We start from the raw sequence: 22,386 nt of genomic DNA, 5'->3' as shown, positions 1-22,386 counted from the left end.
TGTACTGTTATATAACATAAGTCAGAGAGCCAAAAATAGAGTGTAGTAACCCATTAATAAAGGTAAAATAAGTCTGGAATACTATCTCTGCATGCACTGTCATATATAATAAGTGAGCGAGCGAGCCTGAAAAAGAGTGTTGTAACCTATCAATAAAGGTATAATATGTCTTGACTAGGTCTTCCGTATGCACTGTAATATCAAATAAAGGAGAGAGCCTGTAGAAAAGAGTGTTTAATGTAATTAATAAAGGTATAATACTTGGAGTGTGTCTGTGTCACTTACTTTGAAATGTTGTTGTACCCTTGCATTAAATAAATAGTACTGTTGTATTAAGTGCTGTCAACCCACAGTTGTGCAGTCCCATATAAAGTGGATGAAGGAAGTGCTAGTAGCTGTGAAGCATATATACAGTCCTCAACAGTTGGTAAATGGCTGTCATGCATAGGTAAATCTGGCACACGAGTAGCTTGTCAAGGTGTTCCCCAGAAATGTGAGTGTGCTACATGAAATGTAGGGTTCTGTAGAAATTTAACTGAGAATGTCACATGAACACATCCAGATATGTAGATACATAAATATAAAAATAAAATATAACTATGTAGCAGTAACATCTGCATCTTGGGCAGTTAGTATGTCAGATATAGGTCAGGTATATAATGGACTAGCCAAACCCATTACATAATCTAATGCATGTTGCCTAGTATAATAATACATGTAGGGGATATACACCTGCAGTCAATAGGAATGTAGTGTAGACTAAAAGTACTTATAAGATGTTAATGGAGGTTTCTTTTTACACCCTACTCTATGTGCATAAACAATGCAATTCCACACCTCAATGGGTATGTCTAATCTCAAAACATTTGTTGGGACATATGTCCAATTGTTCTATAAAAATCTACATTTTCTTTGATGCATGTGCCCTGTTCAAACACCACAATCTTGGTGGCCTGTTGCCACCAATCATCCCTGCATGCTGTTGTAATGTCCACTGCCGTTCAATATATGCATGTGTTATGCTTGCTGTTCAACTGTTGGAACCCTGGTGTGTTGGGTTAATGGGAATATTACTGCATGCTGTTACAACTAATTTGGAATGCTGTTGTCTATGTTGTAATTAAACACACCTAACCACAGAACGTATGGGAAGACCGGTCCCAGTGGACCCTCCTGTCCCTCCTCAGCTGGTGATTGCACCTGGCACCAGCAGGTCCGATGCCCAGCCCGGGCTCCCCTCCTCCGTTGTTCCTGTGCCACCTTCGGGCGGAAGCGCTGCAGGGGATGGGGCTCGGCCCCCCCTGCAAGTGTGGGTGCAGAAGGGTCACCTGTCACCCTCTGAAGGGTCCGGGTTGTGGTGCGTAGGGAGATCCAGCATTTAGTCGCTGATCCCCTACACCAACTTGAGACGAGAGTGGTGCAACTCACGGGTGAGCCTGGCCCTCCTATGCAGCCCCCAGCACAGCCACCCTCGGGTCTATGAAGGTGCAGTGGTGACTACCCATGGGTGGGGATCTCAGTCCTACTGTTACCATCTGTGGGCTCATGGGCTTGCGATTTCCAAACATTCGTCCCCATCAATTGTGTTCACCCACCCCATGTGTCATACTCCACCCCTGTATGCATCTTGTTTGTCTTGTCTGTTTACCTCCCCAACCTACCTCACCAAATATACCTACTTCATCTACCTCACATTCCACTCTCACCTGAAAAAAAAAAAAATCTGTTCCCACAAAAAAATTACGCCCCATACATAGCTGCCCATTTCGCACACATGTCCGCTGGACATGTAAACTGATAATTAGAATTGGCAGTACAACATACTTTGTTGTCCACACCCCTCTCTCAGGGGTGGAAGGTTTCAAATATCACTCCAAATTTGTAACATATGCACAGCTGTTGCTGGTAAAGAAATGGGCAGCTATGGACCTTCCCTACACCTGTCCTGCACATCCCAAGCTGGTTTCCCCACTGTCTTTCCTTCTTTGTGCCCCCTTTTTCACCACTTTCCTATCTCCCCATTTTCTTTTCTTTCAAAGAAATTAGCCCAGGGGTTAGCAGGAGTAAACACTTTTAAGCAGTAGTTAGCGGGTTTGAGCGAGTGTGCGCATGTGTGTGCTAAGCATAGCATTGCTAAGCACTGCGCAAACTCATGCAAACCCGCTTACAACTGCTTAAAAGTGCCTTAATCACTCTGTATGTCAGGGCCCTTGCTCTGTTCAGCAGCAAAATAAAACACCTCTGTCAGTCTCGAACCCCAGACCTTGGACACACTTGACTGCATGAAGTACCACTAAGCCACAGCAGATATACAATACCTTGGTGCTGAAATAAATATATCATGCAAAACAATGAGTGAATGTAAAGGAAAAATAGGAAGGCCATAACACAAAGCTTGTTCTGTGGATCTTTACCAGCAATTGTTGTGGAATTGCATTACATGACTGTGATAAGAGAAGCAGCCATTCTAGCAGCAAATAATGTTATTGAGGCACTTTACAACCCCCACACAGTATCATAGCAGGACAAACACTGGCATATCTGATTAGGGCAGAGGCCATACTTCCTGATTGTGAAACATATTCTAGCTGTGTCCCCCTGAATCCCTCTGAAAAGTACTGACGTTAGTCAGAGAGGTGTTGTATTACACAATGAATAATCACAATAATAACAGTAGACACCGCTTGTACTTCATAAAAGGAGTACTAATCCATATGCACTGCTTCACTCACATCTACACTTACTGCCTCTATTAGTTGGAAGGTGTACCTCACTTTTAACTACCTATCCCTGACTCCAAGCAAATATGTATCTGAGTGTTTCATAGGCCTGGCAGAGGCACAAACACACAGGCATATCAGCTCATCTGCTGTTATACACTCTGCAAATAGCTTTGTGAGGACTTCCACAAGCATACCCTTATGTAGGAGTACAACACAGAAATACCAAAGGATCTAGCCATGTACTGGTAGCAACTGACTGTAACAATGCCATTGTACCAGTGCTGAAAACACCTGTGGGTTGCACAGACAAAGAATAACAGGTTAACATCTGGCTACCATCTGGATAGGTTCACAGTTGGGAACTATGCAGACAGACCACCTGCCTTGATAAACCAACAGGTACACACCAATCCATTAAGTCCAGTAAGATAACGCTCACACAGTAAGACGTAACGCTCTCTGTATGTCTGCATCCCCCCCCCATATTTTAAATATACGTGTGTTTAGGGTCAACCAAGGATGTAGGTAGATATACTCAGTTGTGGAATTGTCCAGTTTACCTGAGACTCCTGTGCTAATGTCAACAATAAAAATACACAAACCCTGCAGAAGTGAGTACATCAACATGCACAGTATAACAGTCCACAAACAGTTCATGTGTCAAAAGAATGCTCCTCAATAACTACTTTTGTATGGCAGTCAATTACATAAGTAGAAAAGAAACTACATACTCACATATATCTTGTGTAAGCATTTGTAGGGGTGAGTTAAACTCTACACCAATAGCTCTGTACTGGAAGTGGAAACAGTCAGGTCTGAGTACAACATGTACATCACTGTCTACACCTCTAGCTTCAGATATAAGAAGTATACCAACCTTCTGACTTAAACAACAGTGTACACAGCAAACAAGCATGGGCCCTACTCTGGAAATCTGAAAGGGCTACGCCTACAAAACTTAGTAATTTATAGCATTGGGTTGCTATGACAGTGAATACTGCAATTACCACACAGCAGGCTGTATGCATTTACCAAATGCTGGGCACCAATTGGTGCAGAGGTCATCACATGCACATGTGCAGATACCTATAAAATCAGACTGTACTTGCTATCCCCACATGCAATCATTACATTGCACATGATAAAGCTTCACAGAACTTGTGGATGAGTAAATATTACTTATTACTTAATAACACAAAAGTTTAAATAAGTAAAAATACTCGAGTGAATCAGCAACCAAATATATTAATTAAGTAAAAAAAACCTTAATTAATAAGCAAAAGGAATTAAGTAGAAGCAATCTCTACTTAGGTAATACCAAAAAAAAAATTGTCAAAAAAAAAAAAAAAAAAACAGATGGACCTGAAAGTGACAAACAAGTATGTGACAGAAATGTGATTACCAGCAAGTAGTAGATGTTTATGAAGAGTACTGTAAATACTTTGAAACATGCATATGTGGCAGCAGTAGGTATATATGCACTGATGCCATGCATGACTACTGCCATGGACAAATTAGTGTGTAGCTGTGTGCAGTGGGACATAACTGTGGCATATGTAGCTCAGCATTTAATGTCAAACATCCGATCATGACATCTATGTTCTGTACAGTACTGTGTATAATGGCTGTCTGGTGGAGTAGTGCACACAGCTATATAAACATGGATGTGACAGAGTAACACATGCATGATAATCATATAATGTGTAGCTTAGTATTGGCAACTGCTGTACCAGGCTAGTATAGTAATGTAGCATTAGCAGCTATAAATACTCCCTGTAATATTACTGTCATGCACACATGTGACAACTGTTCATGTTGTAGCAAGGCCCAACAGGTCATCCGTGAGGTCTACAGACGTACAACAGTGTGTACCTTGTGTGTGTATGGCACACACATATGTAGAGATATTTATGTGTCAGATATATTAGCATCTTAACATGTGCATAGAGCAAGGTAAATACTACAACTGTTTGTGAAGGGTGGACATATATATGTTGGTGAAGGTTATTTTGTGCATATTTTCATGTAGGTTGTAGTGTGTGGCAAACAAGACAGCATACAGTGCTGGTATATGACATGTGGTGTTTAAATGCTGTGGGTATGATTTGCTAAGTTTATAGTCTTCCAGACAGAGAGTCCTGCTAAAGATACATGGCCTGAGAATACCCTCAATGCATTCTGCACAAGACTGTGCAAAATTATTACATAACTGTATCTCTCTCAACCCTTGCATAATTGATATCCATGAAAGGTGGACTGTATATGTGCCTACATGTAAATTTATATGTACACCAATGGATGTTTATATGTACGCTCAAGCTCAATGTTGTAAATGTATTGCCATCCCTTTTGTTAAAAACCCTGTTCCCATGAACTACCACATAGGTGGTAGTCTACTCAACACCAAAAGTGTGATAAGAGACCATGGGATACAGGTGGACAGTAGTGTTCCTTTTGATAATCACAGTGCCACAGTAGTCATGTAAACTGTGTACGGTCCACATGTCATCACAAAAGGTGTGTCATACATGGAATGAGAGGTCAGTGTTCCCCTCTACTCATCAGTCATAAAACCCATCATAGAGTACAGTGGGCCTTTTGGTATGTACCTCAGAAGACATCTACAGAAACTGTAGACACCAGGCACAAACACCACAAAGAGTATTACCAGACTCAAACACATGCCCTATGCAGACTGTCTTTCAAAACCACAGCTACACTGTGTCGCATACCGCACACCCAGAGCCAACCTCTGCCTAACATACAAAGCTATGCCAAACCCACAGGTGTTGGACATGCTCCATGTCAACAGATCCAAATCCCTACAAGCTACACACTGTACTGATCTAAACCTTGTAACATCAAAAAGCAGAACATGCTGGAGTGGTACATTTTCATCTCAGAAACATACCATACCCTGGAACTAACTACCTATCAATAGCAAAGAAAGGTCCTCATTAGCAGTCATCATGAATAATCATGATGAATGGATGTGACATAGGAAATACAACCCGGGAATCACCTCTGTGGCTCTGCATGACAGGGGCACATGAACTTAAATTACATGGGTGTTGAAGGTCAGGGTACCATATGGCTAGGCTTCTATAGGCCCTACGCCTAATAGCCTATGAGCTACCTATGACCTGTTATACACACGCATGTACATGTTGCAATAATTGCTATGTGAGGTTGACTGAGTGTGATGGTGAATGTGTAGGTGAATGTGTCAACGTTGTGTACATGTGTGATAGCCTAGTGGGTAAATATTTATATCATGGTATGTAGTGTTCTAGCTCTGATCCCCGCAAAAGATATATATGCTATTGCTAGGCAGCAAAAGCAGTATGGTATACGGTGTGACATAGTCCCATGGTGTTGACTGGAGTGTGCCATTGTAGGCTAAAGCAGTACATGTATGATCATTGATTGTTAACACTAGTGAATGCAAATCCCGTATGAACTGTAGTACTACCTGAAGCTGTAGGCCTAAACAGCACAGTATGGTGTATATCCACATTGCTTTGAAACACTGTTTTGTTTGTTACCTGTATTCCCCACACATTACATACCTCAGGCATAAGGTTTTGTAAGTGCTGACACACAGTACTGTATGGTACACAGGTAAAGCTCATCTGGGTTGCCATACCTTTGTGTCTTGTAGGTATGTCTGATGTGTGTGTGTGGGTATGCCTGTAACATGGCCTGGGTCGTATGTGTGTTACAGGATATAAGTGCATATCTAGCAACATGTATAGTGTAGTACAGCAGTATGCCACCTATATTGATGAATGTGCACATATGTTACTTAGGGGGTTGCTATCAACAAGTAGTGTGGTGTACTGGTAGTACTGTAACTGTACTTTACAATCATTTCAATGAATGACAAATTTCTGTATGCATTAGCTTCATATATACCTCCTGTGGCTAGGTGGTGCATTGGGTCACATACAGTATGCCATGTGCTGTTGTATAGTCTTACATACTGGTTTCACTTTGTTGCTGTGCAGAACATGGTTTAATATATAGAACATGCCAGGCACTGTCAGGCAGTTGTGGGCTGAGCACTGATGTGTGGTATTAAAAGTGTGTATCTACTGACAGCCAATAGGTTGCTATATATGGTATTTCATTGATAGCTGTACTTTAGAATGTTAAGTGTGCCACAAGACTTGCTCACAATAATTGTTTTATTTTCTTCCAGGGACATGTCTCATCAATACAACCCTGCCTATTCCCCTGAAGAGGAGGAATTAATCATATCCACACTATTACAACATCACACCCTGCTGTTCTCCAGAACCAGCCAGGACCAGCATGAGCACACTGCACTGTGGCAGGATGTTGTCCATCGGGTTAATGACATAGGCATGCATAACCGGACTTATGAGCAGGTATGCCATCACTGCAGTGATTTAATCAGACATGTCATGCAGCATGCCTCTGATGTCCACAGACAACAGCTTGCCACAGGTGGTGGTGCAGCATCACATCCACCCTTCACCAGAGTGGAAGAGCTGCTCCTCAGCCTGGTGGCTCCTGGCCAATCACTACAACAAACATGTGTCATCATGGAGGCCGGAGTCACCCAGCAAGTTGACTCGGAGCGTGCAGGTAACATGCCATATCTGTAGACTACTGTTAGCTTGAGTGTTAGAACATGCATATGTCAGATGTGTACTGTGTAATTGGAAGATGTGGAGCCTGGTGTTGTGCAATACTGATAATTTTGAACATAATCTGTATGCCTGTGACTGTCAACCGTTGTACTACTGTAAAATTGCAAAGTCACTGCAGCAATTCCACAGTTGTTGACACTGACAAACTGTCTCATATCCTTGTAGGTCCCTCTGGTGTGACAGGAAGACAGCAGACCCATGCTGGTGAATGTTCTACATTTCATATGGCAAATAACATGTGCATGTCATAGGTGGGTTTTAGGCCATATACACATGTACAACACCTACACATAATGCACGCTCTGCAAGTTTTCTGTGGGACTATGCACACCCCAGTAGCATGAGTGGCTGCCTCAAACACATGCTATACACAGAGCATCCCAAACAACTGTGGTACACTGTAGTGGACATTGTATAGGCAGAGTCAATACACATGCACACAACATACACCACCTTGTCATACGCAGTATGTGTCAATATGATACACATGGCGTATGTAGACACCTGCTGTAAGGTCAGACTCCAGTAACCCAAATGTCATCCACACAGCACACATACTATACCTGAGGGGTAGAGGCCTATCATGGGGCATTGCAAAACTATTCAACAAACAAGACATTCATGTTAGCCATGTACACATTGTGCTCCAGGATGAGGCCAATCATTGAACAACACACATGCATCAAATACATGTATACTGTTATTAACAAGGACTCTCTACAATCACACTGCATGCTGTTGAGCAACACACATCTTGCATGCTGACACATGTGATAGGGTTCTTTGGCTTGTGATACTGTACTCCACCATCAACCACTAATGGGTATGTTCTGGATTGCTGTTGGTGTGTGTGTGTGTGTGTGTGTGTGTGTGTGTGTGTGTGTGTGTGTGTGTGTGTGTCTACTTTAGTTAGTATTGTATTTGTGTTCATGTGTGCATGTGTTCATGTGTGCATGTGTGCATGTGTTCATGTGTTCATGTGTTCATGTGTGCATGTGTGCATGTGTGCATATGTGCATGTGTTCATGTGTGCATGTGTTCATGTGTGCAGGTGTGCATGTGTGCATGTGTGCAGGTGTGCATGTGTGCATGTGTGCATATGTGTTAACATCATGTACAGATTGTAAAGTGTGTTTCCTGTCTCCCTTTCACAGGTGCTGAGGTTGTGTTGGTTGAGTGCAGCAGGGAACCTGAAGACACTGCCACAAATAGTGGAGATGATGAAACATGTGTTGTGGCACAGGCAGGTTTGACAGGGTCTGTCGTTGTTCCGCCAATCGACAGTACACAGCTTTCCACACCATCTATGTGCACATTCATACTGCCAATACATCCCTCATCACTAATGGCCTTAGCTGAGGGACAGCATACAGTAGGCATTGACCAGGATAGTGTGGTATCTATGGCACATGCAACCCCTCACAGCAGCCATACCCAGATTCCTGGAACGGTACCACATAGGCAGAAGTCCAGGGGTTCTTGTGGGAGCACTGCTGGTTGTAATGCCCCTGGCAGACGTGCCCCCACAGGTCTTACAACCTCAGGTATGTTCCGGGCTGTTATGCAGGCACAGGCACATATGGAACAATACACCAGATAGGGACTGAGGGCGCAGAGGGCCCATAACACCGATATCAATGACAGTATCCGTGACCTTGCGGGTGCAGTGCGTCACTACACTGAGGTCATTGATAGACATTGGGGGGAGACATTAGATGTCCTCCGCAATGTAATGTCCATGTGCCAGGACAGTGCAGGATGGCCGAGACACCGACGTGGACGTAAGCCAGCAACATCATTGGCTGGCAGTCGTCACAGACAGCACACAAGTCACAGCCACTCCCGTAGTGGCAGTACCAGCCCCAGCAATGTTGGAGTAGGGCTGTCAATAGACTGTCATAGAAGACCATGTGCACGTGGCTCTGGCCAGTCCCAGCAGGGACATGGGTCCAGTCGACATCCTTCTGCCTCTGATGATAGTACCCAGTCTGGCTTAGTACCCGATACTGTCCATTGCACCCCTGCCAGGCACAAGTACTGTGTCCATGGCCAGAGACGGTGATCTCTACAGCCTGGCAGGTGCAGTCTGTGGCTGTCCCACAATCTCCCGTATATGGCAGCCACATGGTAGAACTGTGTGCATGCAGACACACACACATAATCCAAACACCTAGGGCTAACACATACACACACACATTACATCAACATTGACCCATGCTGTACTGTTGTCCCTCACACACGCACACACACACACACACACACACACACACACACACACACACACACACACACACACACACACACACATACATGTTGATTGGATGGGTCACTGTCTGGATCTGGCAAACCAACAACACACCCTGTGCATATGATGAAACTGTGCCACCTCCTGTCATCTGTAACATTGATGCAGGAACAGGCTAACATGGTGCTGATGCACAGGGTGACTTTATAATAGTGTAGCAATGTTAGCATGTTGTCAACAGTACAGTGTAATGATATCCCTGTAGGTATATCTGAGCAGGCATGATGCATTAAAGCTATGATTATCAATGTGTTAATTCCAAAAATGTATTGTCCGCCCATGTGCCACTTGGCTGATGTGTGTAGTTTTGGCAGCATGTGTTGATGAGTGGAAAGTACGTGTGTGATGTGTGCAGTACAGATTTGCAGGTGTACATTTGTGAACATGGTGGAGGTGCACTGTCTGCATGTACGTGCATACTGGACACATGGGAAGGGTGACATGCCCTGTATTACACAGTGTCAAGACTTCATTGTTTCTATTGGTGGCCAGTATGCATTTTAATACACATATGTTTTAACTTGGGTACACGTTTGTATGACATGGTTTGACACTATGCTGTGGGTGATACTGTTACTATCTGTCATTGGTTTGCATTCTGGTAGTGTACACAACCTCAACAGCCTGACTATAACCAATCGTTAGATGATGTCTTGACAACTGACACACAGATGTAGGTAACTCAGTAGCATTTGGATCCGTCCGGTACTATACTATACCAGTAACCAGTGGTATTGACTGCCACACATTCCTGGGACCACTCCTGTTTGGCATATAGCCCTCTTAGGTACAAGCAAACACACTAGGGATATGTCCGTCCACATCTGGAAATGCATACAGTGGCCTACAATGCATTCTCCGGATGAGCCACTTATCCTTCACAAGGGTATCATACAGACAGATACCTGTTGTCCAACCCATGCTGTAAAGCTGTAAGCCAAATATAGCATAGTCATCCACATTTATTAAACATTGTATCCCAACAGTACCACATAGGTAGTAGCTCCAAACATGTAGAATGGGTACCGATGTGTACATACGACCAAGTGTTATGTCATCTGTCCTTTGGTATTCACATTTCTGTAGGTATTCTGAAGTCCCCCGGTGTATCACATAACCAATAAGGGGTCTGTATGCATATCCACAAAGTTGTTGTACACCTATAATGAATGTCCATTATTGACAGACTTTGTTGTGTTTGAACATGTCTGAAATATACCCAAGGCATGAACCCTCACTCACACTATTCTATAGAAACTGTCATGGGTCTGTGTGACACAGATGACCTAGGCCACAGATCACTACAGTGGCTGGCCTTGTCACAAACATACAAATGTGACTGAAGGTCTGAGAAGCAGCAGCACAATCTGTCATAGGTAACAGATGTATTCATGTAGAAAGCAGGCTTCACACCCATGAACTAATTGAGGTCACATGTACATATATGTATTTGCCACACAGATACTTGAAGTGTGCAATGCACATACTGTTGTTATACAGTAGTAAAAGCTAAACACACAACACATTAACCAACAGTATCACACACACACACTCAGCAATTGCAGGATTCAACTCCCTACCTAGGGTATGTTATGATACTAGAGAGATACGCATTAACACGACGCACTATATGCTTTATTGGGAGCTTTTATTTCCACTGCTATATTTGTAGGATGCTGACATCATCAGACTTGCCAAACAGGAATATACCACTTTTAAGGTGTTTTCCTAGTCTCCAAAAAGGGCAATACTTTCAAAGGAAATCACACAGAAAAATTCACACTCCTCCACACACAGTCAGCAATTGCAGGATTCAAATCCCTACCTAACTATGTTATGATATTAGAGAGATACACATTAACATGACATGCTATATGCTTTACTGGGAGTATTCATTTCCCTGCTATATTTGTAGGATGCTGACATCAACAGACTTGCCAAACAGGAATGTAACACTTTTAAGGTGTTTTCCTAGTCTCCAAAAAGGGCAATACTCTCAAAGGAAATCACACAGAAACATACACACACTCAGCAATTACAGGAATCAAACCCCTACCTAACTATGTTATGATATTAAAGAGATACACATTAACATGACGCGCTATATGCTTTACTGGGAGTTTTCATTTCCACTGCTATATTTGTAGGATGTTGACATCAACAGACTTGCCAAACAGAAATGTAACACTTTTAAGGTGTTTTTCTAGTCTCCAAAAAGGGCAGTACTCTCAAAGGAAATCCCACAGAAACATACACACCCCCACACACACACTCAGAAATTGCAGGATTCAACCCCCTACCTAACTATGTTATGATACTAAAGAGATACGCATTAACACGATGCGCTGTATACTTTACTGAGAGTTTTCATTTCCACTGCTATATTTCTAGGATGCTGACATCATCAGACCTGCCAAACAGGAATATAACACTTTTAAGGTGTTTGCCTAGTCTCCAAAAAGGGCAATAATCTCAAAGGAAAACACAGACACATATCCCCACACACACACACACACTCAGCAATTGCAAGATTCAAACCCCTACCTAAGTATGTTATGATACTGGAAAGATACACATTAACACAACGCGCTATATGCTTTACTGGGTGCTTTCATTTCCACTGCTATATTTGTGGGATGCTGACATCATCAGACTAGACATGGTACTGTGTATGCAATCCCAGGACTGAGACATGGGGGACAGCAGGTGTTACCAGCTTGAACAGGACTCCACAATTCTTACCTTGTGTGATCTATCTGTGGCACAGTTGCCAATCCATCTGATGACAATACATATTTATGCACAGGTTGTTTATTTTGTGGATACGACATGTGTCTGGGATGTTGGAAAAGGCCTATTCAAAGTGTATGTGGGACATGTGTAGCTCATTTCTTTGATGTATGTCCTGGGTGGCTGCCTTGCAAACAGTCTAGCAGGTTTGGGATACATGATCTGCCCATGAACAGTCCAAAGTTGGTAGGGTTGTGTGTTTATAGGCTTTCAATAGCTCTGTTTCTGACTTCAATCATGATGGACTACATGGCCTTGCAGATCAGACTTCATCGGCTTATAAGACTATAGTTCCCATGGTCTGTTGTGCACCAACACTCGTGTAGTGTGCCATATGCTGCTGTAACCCATTCAGCAATTTCATATCCTGTAGAGTGGGTGAGGCTCAACAGACTGTTCAGGTGCAGGGTCTGTTTGTTCTGCAGTTCACTTATGACACATATAGGGACACAATGTAATCCAATTGATGCCATGTTTTCAGCTTTGTAAGGAGCTGTTTACCCATTCTACATGTGATATCTCATGGTATGATGATAGGGCCTTTTGTCAGTGGGAGGTGGGTATGTATGGGCCTGTCTGACAGGATGTTGGCATTGTCAGTCATTTACACTTGGCCCTGACTCAGGACATATATGAGTGTACATTGCTATTTATGACATAGCTGAAGGAAGTGTCACGGTTCTGTATGGACTCCTTCACAGATAATCTTTCCATGACCTGGATTGGATAGTGTTTGGAGTGCACATTGTTTATTGATGATACTGATTTCGTTTTTTTTTCTTTGCTTTTCAACTTTCTATGACCAACCTAAGTATCTGTAGTACATATTTGATTATGACAGGGTTCCAATATATTATATATCTGTCTGTTGTCATATCACTGTGTGCACAAGTCAGGATTGGTGAATTGTGAGAGGTTCCTGGGTTAACACATGCAACTGCCTGATATGTGTGGCCCACTGCTGTACTCAGACATGGCCTAAGTGTGTGAGCATGACCAGTTTGGACTTTCAGTATGTTGTTGGCTGACATTTGCCTCATTTATTCAAGTGTGTGAGCATGCCCAGTGTGGACTTTCAGTATGTTGCTGTGTGAAGTCCACTACATTTGTTGACGTGTGTGAACACTCCCAATATTAACATTTATACTATATGTGTGTTGTAAATCGAGTTGTATTTTTGCTGCAGGGCTCACCTTTGTGTCATAACTCTACAGGGATTATGCTGTGCCTGCAGGGTTTCCAGGAGACACTTTCCATTGACTTATCAACATTTCTTCATACAGGCTGACCAGTGAAATACTGTCATGGTTTAGTGGTTCAGTACTGTAACTATAGTGCACAGTATCCTGGGTTCGAGGACTGTCACTGCTTCATATTTTCATACTGGGCAGACCAGACTGCTTAAGGAACAGTAAAGCAAATATGACCATGTTTACCTGCTTTTGCTCAACTATGCCCAACTTTGACTAAACCTGCACAACATTGCTCAATGTTAACCAACATTGATGAACGCTGCCCAATATTGCTCAACATTGACCAAAGTTGTGCTACTTAGTATGTGCAATTTTGTTTACATATACTAAATGGTGGTTAAAGCTGTTTAGCACTGCTTTATATTGCTTAAAACATGGCAATCATGCCTCAGGTGGTGCTGCAGGGCTGCATATGTCGGATGCACATATTACACTCCCTATACATGTTTGAAAACAGGTAGTGTCAAGTTGGGCATCTCTTTTATTATATGTGGGAGTCAGAGAGAGGTATCATTTCCAGGGTTCCTACTGAGCCAGTGCATATGCTATGCATTGCCTCTTTGCCAAGGCCAAAGCATACTGGGCACGCCTCCTTCTGCCTACTGGGGCAGGCTCAGGTTGTTCCTCCTCTGAGTCACGCTCTGCCTGTGATGGCCTTGGCAATGGTGGGGGGCTGTTTGGCCCAGCCCTATGCTGCTCCTGCTGCAGCTGTTTTCGCAGGATCATATTATGTAGCATAGCACATACCATGACTATTTGGGTACATGTAGTTGGTGAGTACTGCAAGGCTCCACCAGATGTGTCCAGGCACCGGAACCGTGATTTGAGCAGCCCAAACACATGCTTGATTACATTTTGTGTTTGTGCATGTGCCTCATTATGGCATTCCTGTTCAGGTGTGTGTGCATTTCTGATGGGTGTCATCAGCCACGGCTCCAGTGCATATCCAGCATCCCCCACTAGATGACCATGAGGGATGGCCCATTGGCAAATGTCTGGTACAGCTGTGTCAGATGCCAGATATGGGAATCATGGTAGCTTCCAGGGCAGCCAGCACACACATTCATTATTATGCCCTGGGCATCACACATGACCTGGCAGTTGATGGAGGGGAAACCCTTGCAGTTGAAGTAGACCCTACCCCGCTCACCAGCTGGTGGTTTGATGCGTATGTGCGTGCAGTCTGTTGCACCCACTACCTCAGGGAATTCCACTATTTGCTGGAAAAAACGCATATTGCTGGCCAATACCTCAAGGGAATTGGGGAAATATACATGATCACTGACATGTGCTGACATTGCATTCAGGAACTGGTGCAGTACCCTGGATGCTGATGCCTGTGAAATCCCCATCATATCACCAGTTGGTCTCTGGAAGGTACCTGCTGCTAGTATTCTTAGGCCAACACATACCTTGGTTTCTATTGGAATGGGTTCCCCTCTGTTGGTTCTGTGTGTGAGGTGTGGCCTGCACAGCTCAACAATTTGATGCATGAGGTCTCTGTCCACTCTATAGCGCTCCACTATCTCCAGCTCATGTAGCCCCTGGTAGGTTACCCTGGGCCTGTACACTCTTCTCTGTCTCCTCACTGTGGGTTGCTCAGCAGCATTCGCATTGTCACCACCCTCAGCATGTTGCATATGTCGCCTTATAACAGCAATGGCAGCCCCTAACATTTCTTTGTCTCAGCAAAGCTTTTTCAGTTTCCACTTCTATTAGCTTACTGCAGTGTTGCAGTGTCTCTGAGAAAAACATAGTGGAAAGTTGTTTTCAGAGTTTTAAGTGCTGGGCTGGGCTGGGTTAGTGTACTGCCTGTGTAATTGGCTGATTCTGATTGTTTTCACCTGCTAGCTCTGCTAGTTCTCCTTGGTTAACTTCCTACTATTTGTTGTGCTTCCTTTTCCCTTTCTGTTTCCACAGGAGGCAGCACTGCGCAAACAAGCATAAACACGCGCACACAAGCTCACATGCGCGCACACATGCTTACATGGCCTAACACTTGCTGACTCCAGCTTAATCTTGCGCACACAGGCGCAAATGCGCTTACACAGGTTTCAACAAGCTTACACTTGCTTACTCCGGCTTGAACGCGCGCACACAGGCGCACACGCGCGCACACAGTCTTACTCGGTTTTACAGGCATGCACACGCGCATATACACATTGCAGGCACTTCTACAGCCACAGCCTTCAATTTCTTGCCTTAGCTAGGATACCTGTTGACACGCCTCTTCCAGTGATGGGTAACTGACAGCAAACACATGCCACTCTGCTCCAATGAGCTTACATTCTTTCATGCATACCCCCCTCATGATGTCACCTATCTTCTACTCTGATACTCCCCTTATCCTGCTCTTACACTCCACGGACTTTGCTCATATGCCATGGGAAATTGGGATTCACTATCCTTACCCTAATTTGCATAGGATTGCCTACTAATGCTTGGTTACATCTCTTAGACTGAGCTTCCCCCCTTAGCACCTCTACTCAGTAGCCATGTTGTCTTCAGCCTGCCATTCACTTGCATGGCAGATGTATATTTATAATAAAATGCCTATTTTTGGCTTTTATTTTTTATTTTTTTGGATTTTTACAGCGTAGCACTTGTCACGGCTCTGTTTTGCTATTTGCAGAATGGTACTCAGTTGACAACTGAGTACATTTCTGCAGATAACACTACTCTTACTCAGACAGGTTAGGGTTTCCTAGATTGCAAATTTACCTCATTTACATAACTTTCAGCAGCAAATGAGGTAATTTGCATAACCTAGCCCTGTCCGTGTAAGAGGAGTTTTAGGAGCTCTCTTGTATGCCCCTGCCGGCTGATCCTGGATCGCTCGGCAGACATGTTGGCTGCATGGAGTCTTACTCTGCTCTTAGACTCCGTGCAAGCCTTTGTGAATCCAGCCTGCATTGTTTTGTATTTTTTTGTGTCATATTAATGTCTACATCTGTATGCTGTTTCTTTTCATACTATACCTTACTTGCTCAATTAATTTGCAAAGTATGCAGCTGTAACCAAAACGTATCATGAACTATAACTTACATGTAATTCAAGAAAAACTGTGCACTTTGATGTGTTTTAGGTTTCTAACATTATATTGTTTTTAATTATTTTTTGTTAGCCATCCAGAAAATTCTTTGTGGTTACTTTTTTTGGCTCCATCATCTGGATAGCAGCATTTTCTTACCTTATGGTCTGGTGGGCTCACCAGGTACAGTATCCTCAATATTTTCATGAGTATGTTGAGACAAGCAAAGTTATATCATCAGCCTGATAAAATTAGCAGTAAGATGCAAGCATGGAAGGATTAACAGTTTGGAAGAACTACAGAGCAGGACAATGTAGACTAATGATTTTACAATTCCAAGGTCTGCAGCACTCAGTACTCTAAACTTAAGCCACTTCACCTGCCTGCTTCTCCTTTCTTGTTTGAAAATGATGCTTTGGACCCTTTCAGTTTCTGTGTAACTTTGTAGTACAATAGACTACAGTGTTTATTTCATATTGCAGATGGTACAAAGGTCAGAAGACGTATAAGTTGTCAAGTGAACATATGAAATGGCAAGCTCTCTGTGACAGTTTTCTTGTACTTGAGAATGCTTCTGAAAACTGAGGTTCAGAACAGTCCATGCAGTGAAGTTCTGCTGAGGGTAGGGTAGGACTGGATGTCTGAAGGCCTGGTCTCTTATTCCAGGATAAAGATTAGTGTTTGACACCCAACATAATTTTTTTATTACCAAATATTATAAAGTTGTGATAAAAATTCACAAATAATGTATAGATAAATTGGCATGCTCTTACTAATGACTTTGTCCTAAGAAACACTCTTCTTACTGTTCTACATATTTAATTTAGTGCAGTAAAATACCAAGCAAGTAAGCTGACACAAATGACACAAAATGACATTTGACTTTTGCATTAAGTGGCATTCCTCATTCCTCATTCTGTGACATGCACGATTTTTAGTTTTTTGAAAATATCACTACAATAAATATAAATTATTGTATGTTCACATTTAATACTTTTTTCTAATTATAGCACTTCTGTCATAGTTCACACCACAAGCCACTAACATAATTTATTTTATATTGGCAAGACTACAAGAATCAGAATAAAGGAATATCAACTAGGTTTCCATTATTATTTTCTTTGCAATATTTGGACAGGGTGTAATAATTTTGTTTATACAGCATTGCATATACGTTATTGAGAAGTAAGCACTGCCTGGCATTCTTTATATACAATTTTGAATTATTTCAGGAATGTTTGGAGACTGTTTCTGTATATGGAATGGAAATATCAGGGATTCTTCTGCAAAGGTGCTAATTACACTTAACTGAACTAAACATTGAGAACTGCTAATTACTCAAACTATACCAGAGTCATGTAATAAATTGACAAATGTGCCAAAATATATAAAAGTATTGAGGAATTTAAACATAAACTTGATGGTTGGGTAGATTACAAAAAAGATCATGCCATAGCATCTGAAAGTAAGTGCTCCTTTGAAGACTTTCAGGTCTTGGAATATGAACATTGACTTTATGAAGTTACAAACTTGGGGAACAAGGAGAATTTTTTGGATGAACATTTTAACTCATTAAACTTTATTGAACTTTCCAAATTAATTAAAGTTTTACATTTTCTGCTCCACTTAAACATTTCTTACACTAATATTAAAATATAACACTGTTTTTCCATTTGGCTTAATTAAATAATATCCATGGAAAGTATTTTTGAGACTGAGTAATTCCAGTTAATGTCACTAAGGGTATTTATTGTATATAAAGGTATGCATTAGATTTACTAATTTATCCCACAGAAGAGTGTGTATGTTTGAGGTGCAAAGGTAATACATTTTTTGAAGTATCCCAGACTCTGTGAATTTATTTTAGATTATTGGGCACTCTTGTTTGCTAATGAAATATATTCACAATTTTCACTTTCTTTGTAATAATGTATAAAGGATGTCTCTCACTATCTGCACAGTATTCTGACATGTGTCTTTGCTTATTGAGATGTTTGTACATTTTTTCCCTACATGTACATGTGCTGCATCCTATGGCCAAATGATAATTTCGATGTTTATTGATAAATCGTTATACTGGCAATGGTTACCTTTCTAAAAATATCTTATGTCTGCTTTTAACCATTAAGAATATGCTGCTTGTTTTTATAGTCCTCTAGTAAAAGTTTCACGAGAGACACTCCATTATCAATGAACAGCTTAACCAAGTCTTTATATAATTTGCCACCAACTGATAGACCATTCGGAAATTTGAAAACTATAAGTCCGAATGAAACATACTCAACTTGAATGTAGTCTTTTAAGTATAATATCACAAACTGCCAAGTTTTAAACTTAGAAACAAGTTTTTTCTAGTTGAAAAATATCATGTTTGCAACACTCACATTCATTATGATTAGCAGTGCCACCAGTGAGATTGGAGTCCAAACTGTGATTGCCACTCTTTATTGTTTCAGTTAATGGGTTAACCACATTCTTGGGTAATAAATCTAGTAAATTTTCCATACCTTTGATGGTGGTTCTATCATCCCTTTCATTGCCTCTGTTAATAGACAAAAGACCACGTGGAACCAATTCCGAACTTGAAGCTTGTTGTAGAAATGTAGAAGTAAAACGTTAGGTTGACTCCTAGTTTTCAGTCCTTCCAATAAACCACAAATATCCAACACTGTAGCCCTCAGTCTCTGTGTCAACATTACTAATTCCTTAGGAAAAAGAATTTAATCAGCTTTTTGTTTTTGTAAATTCTAGTACTTCTTTCCTAAAGTTGAACTTGAGTGGTTTCAGGAGACTTATTAACTTTTTAGACTTTACAGTGTCTCCTAGTGATGAGGGCAACACGTTCAGAAGTAAGATTTTTAGGAAAGAAACTTTTGAAAACCAGTATCTACATAGAAAAAGTCAACATGCTTATCATATGAAGACAGGTGAAGTCAAACATGAATTTATTAGACTTAGTAGGTTGATAAGCAATAAAAGGATTTTTTAACAAGAAACAGAAAATCTAAAAATATTTTTTCGGTCCAGAGGTTATGATACTGATTAGCTAACAGACATCATATGGGAAGTAATGGCATAAAGATCAGACAAGGCTAAGCCAATCCCGTATAAAGATCAGTCAGAAAGTTCACTGGCCAGAGGTGACACCTGTGAAATCTTTTTTAGAATGCCATTCTTCTATAAGTTTCGACATGGAACACCAGGCACATATAAATGCAGATGTAAACAGTTCTGGTACATTTGTAACACCTCAAATGTTCATTTAAAAGCACTTAATTTAAACCTTTGGTCCAAAAGTAGGTAGAATTGTAATTCCCATGGAGTGGTTTACTTAGCAATTTGTGATTTTTGCCTAAGGTACTATGTGGGCAAGACTATTAGGAAGATATCGTGGAGAATTTATGAACATACCCAGGCCATAAGGAACAGAGATTTGAGTAGCTCTTTAGCCAAGCATTCATTAAGTTGCTCTAATTTAAATAAAAATAATTTTATGTTCTTGATGCTGTCAGTACAAAAGACTTCTCAGGCAATTACAATGCTTTATTAGAATGCTGTGGATCACACTGGCAAATTAAATTATGAGCAGACAAAAGTCCAGGGCTGAATGAATCAGTAAACATTAAATGTTTTTTATTAGCACAAAAGCTGTAAAAGTTGATCATTTGATGATGAGCTATTTATTAGTACAAAATACTCTAGGTTGTGTGTATTGTCCATGTTGAATTTACTTTGTAACAGTTTTAAGTGCATTTTTTAATTTTGTAGGTTTAAGAAGAATGCAATTTGTTGAAGCACATTTAGGATTGCTTGATATTGGTCATGTGATTCTAATGTTACCAGTTTTAAACTTTGGTGAATGTCATGAGTTTTAGATTCTGAAGAAGTTCTTAATAAATTGAAAAAAATGAAAGTGCTATGTCTAAAACTGCATCCAAGACTCTTTTTGTGCTGCTTATAGTAGAACTTTTTGTTGGTTTGGTTACTGTTCTCTGTTCTACGCTATTTTTTGTAATCCATTTTAGGCATTTAGCAAATATACCCTTTGCTTCCATGTGCTCATTTTGAAAAATTTGTTTCCTGTTTTGGAGATTGAAGTAATCTAAAAAAGATACACTTAAACTGGAATATTTGCCATTCAGTGTAGTGTATATCCTTTTCTGTTTTTCTCCTTTGTTCATTCTTAAATTATAGAAGGTTTGGCTATAGTGCTAGTCTAGTATTTTTGCTACTTTGCATTAAAAACTTTGGATGCTGCCCTGAATGTGTTTTATTTAACTAAAATGGTGGTGAATTCCATAATTTTTTTCATTGTTAAAATACATTTTTTGCTTTTTTAAAATAAAGGACCTTCTCTTTTTTAATTATCTTTAAACTAATAATCACGACTGCTATTCGTTCAGACATATAAGTGTGAATGGAAAGAATAGGAATAGCTCTAATGAAAGGAAATTGCATTGCTGTTTCTTTAATCACTATAATATGCAGCATGCTGATGGTTTATTTGGTTGTTATATTCCTTTCCTACCTAAGGGAAGAATATAAATTGTTTAGAACTAACAATACGTATTTTAAAATAATGTAGGGAAAAGGACAGCCACTGTACGTTTATGCTAAAGATCATAATTTATCATACATTTTTAATTTTTGTGAAAATATTTTATTCATTTTCGCAAACATTATTGTATAAATCTAGTCACAGTTGTAAGATGTTCATGAAATTTAGGCAAATATTGGTAATAAAAATATTCATGACTGCATACAACCAAATCTAAGCATTGCACGAGAATACTGAACAATATTCATGGAGCCCATCACCATAAAATAGAAAAAATAAAGCATTCACTGACTAACATCAGTACAATCCCAGAATAAACCATACTGAGAAATATCAGATGAAAATTGTTGTTTACCCTGCCCCTCCCAGATGATAAATACTTTAGCTAACTAGCCATCAAAAATCCTTCTGATGATTTTCCAATAATATCCTTAATATAGGGTCATAGTAATGTCTTCTATTTACCATTACAAAGTCCTTACATTGAGTCATAATAATGTTCTATTTTCATTATAACCAGTTTTAGGGTCAACCAGCTGATCTAAGGTGACCTATATCTCAGCTTTTGAACCATGAAAGACCCAAAACAATTTGACCTCCTCCTTCTTTTCAAACCCAGTGACTCTGAAAACAATCTGCATTAGGGATGCAAATATGCAACACAAATAAACAAGACTCAGAGTAGGGATAGGCTCCTAACTCAACATCTTCACAGCTTGTGGAATATGTTACTAGTACAGGTCAAATTTTGACTAACTTTAAGGCTAGTTTTAATGACTGGATGAGTACACACTATATTACAGCAGGGTTATCACATATGACCCTGCATAATTTGTGAGCTGAGCACTATTAAGCTTTCAAAAAAACAACAATAAATATTAAACTCTATCTATTTAAGGATGTATTGTTTGCTGTCTTATGGTTTTGATGATCACTTGCCTAGTATAGATCCTATATTCCTATCTAATGTAAAATCTTTCTTGCCTAAAAATATAATTCAAAGACGTGTAATGTCTTTCTCAAAGTGCAAAAAAAAAGTTTTATTTTAAA

The 22,386-nt window shown here is 40.7% G+C and overlaps 1 protein-coding gene across 2 annotated transcripts in view; it reads left to right on the top strand.

Annotated features, from left to right (window-relative positions):
- The window catches only part of LOC122807057 (sodium/potassium/calcium exchanger 1-like), a 673,329-nt gene that overhangs the window by 598,576 nt on the left and 52,367 nt on the right, over positions 1 to 22,386 (top strand). For both annotated transcript variants that reach the window (XM_044077982.1, XM_044077981.1), the window contains exon 8: positions 16,872 to 16,961. In XM_044077982.1, the coding sequence (XP_043933917.1) occupies positions 16,872 to 16,961 (90 nt within the window). The remainder of the gene's footprint in view (positions 1 to 16,871; positions 16,962 to 22,386) is intronic.

This window comes from Protopterus annectens, chromosome 7.part0 (assembly GCF_019279795.1).
Source record: "Protopterus annectens isolate FY-2018-M chromosome 7.part0, PAN1.0, whole genome shotgun sequence".
In the NCBI taxonomy this organism is placed as follows: domain Eukaryota; kingdom Metazoa; phylum Chordata; order Ceratodontiformes; family Protopteridae; genus Protopterus; species Protopterus annectens.
This window is presented reverse-complemented; position numbering and strand designations above follow the sequence as displayed.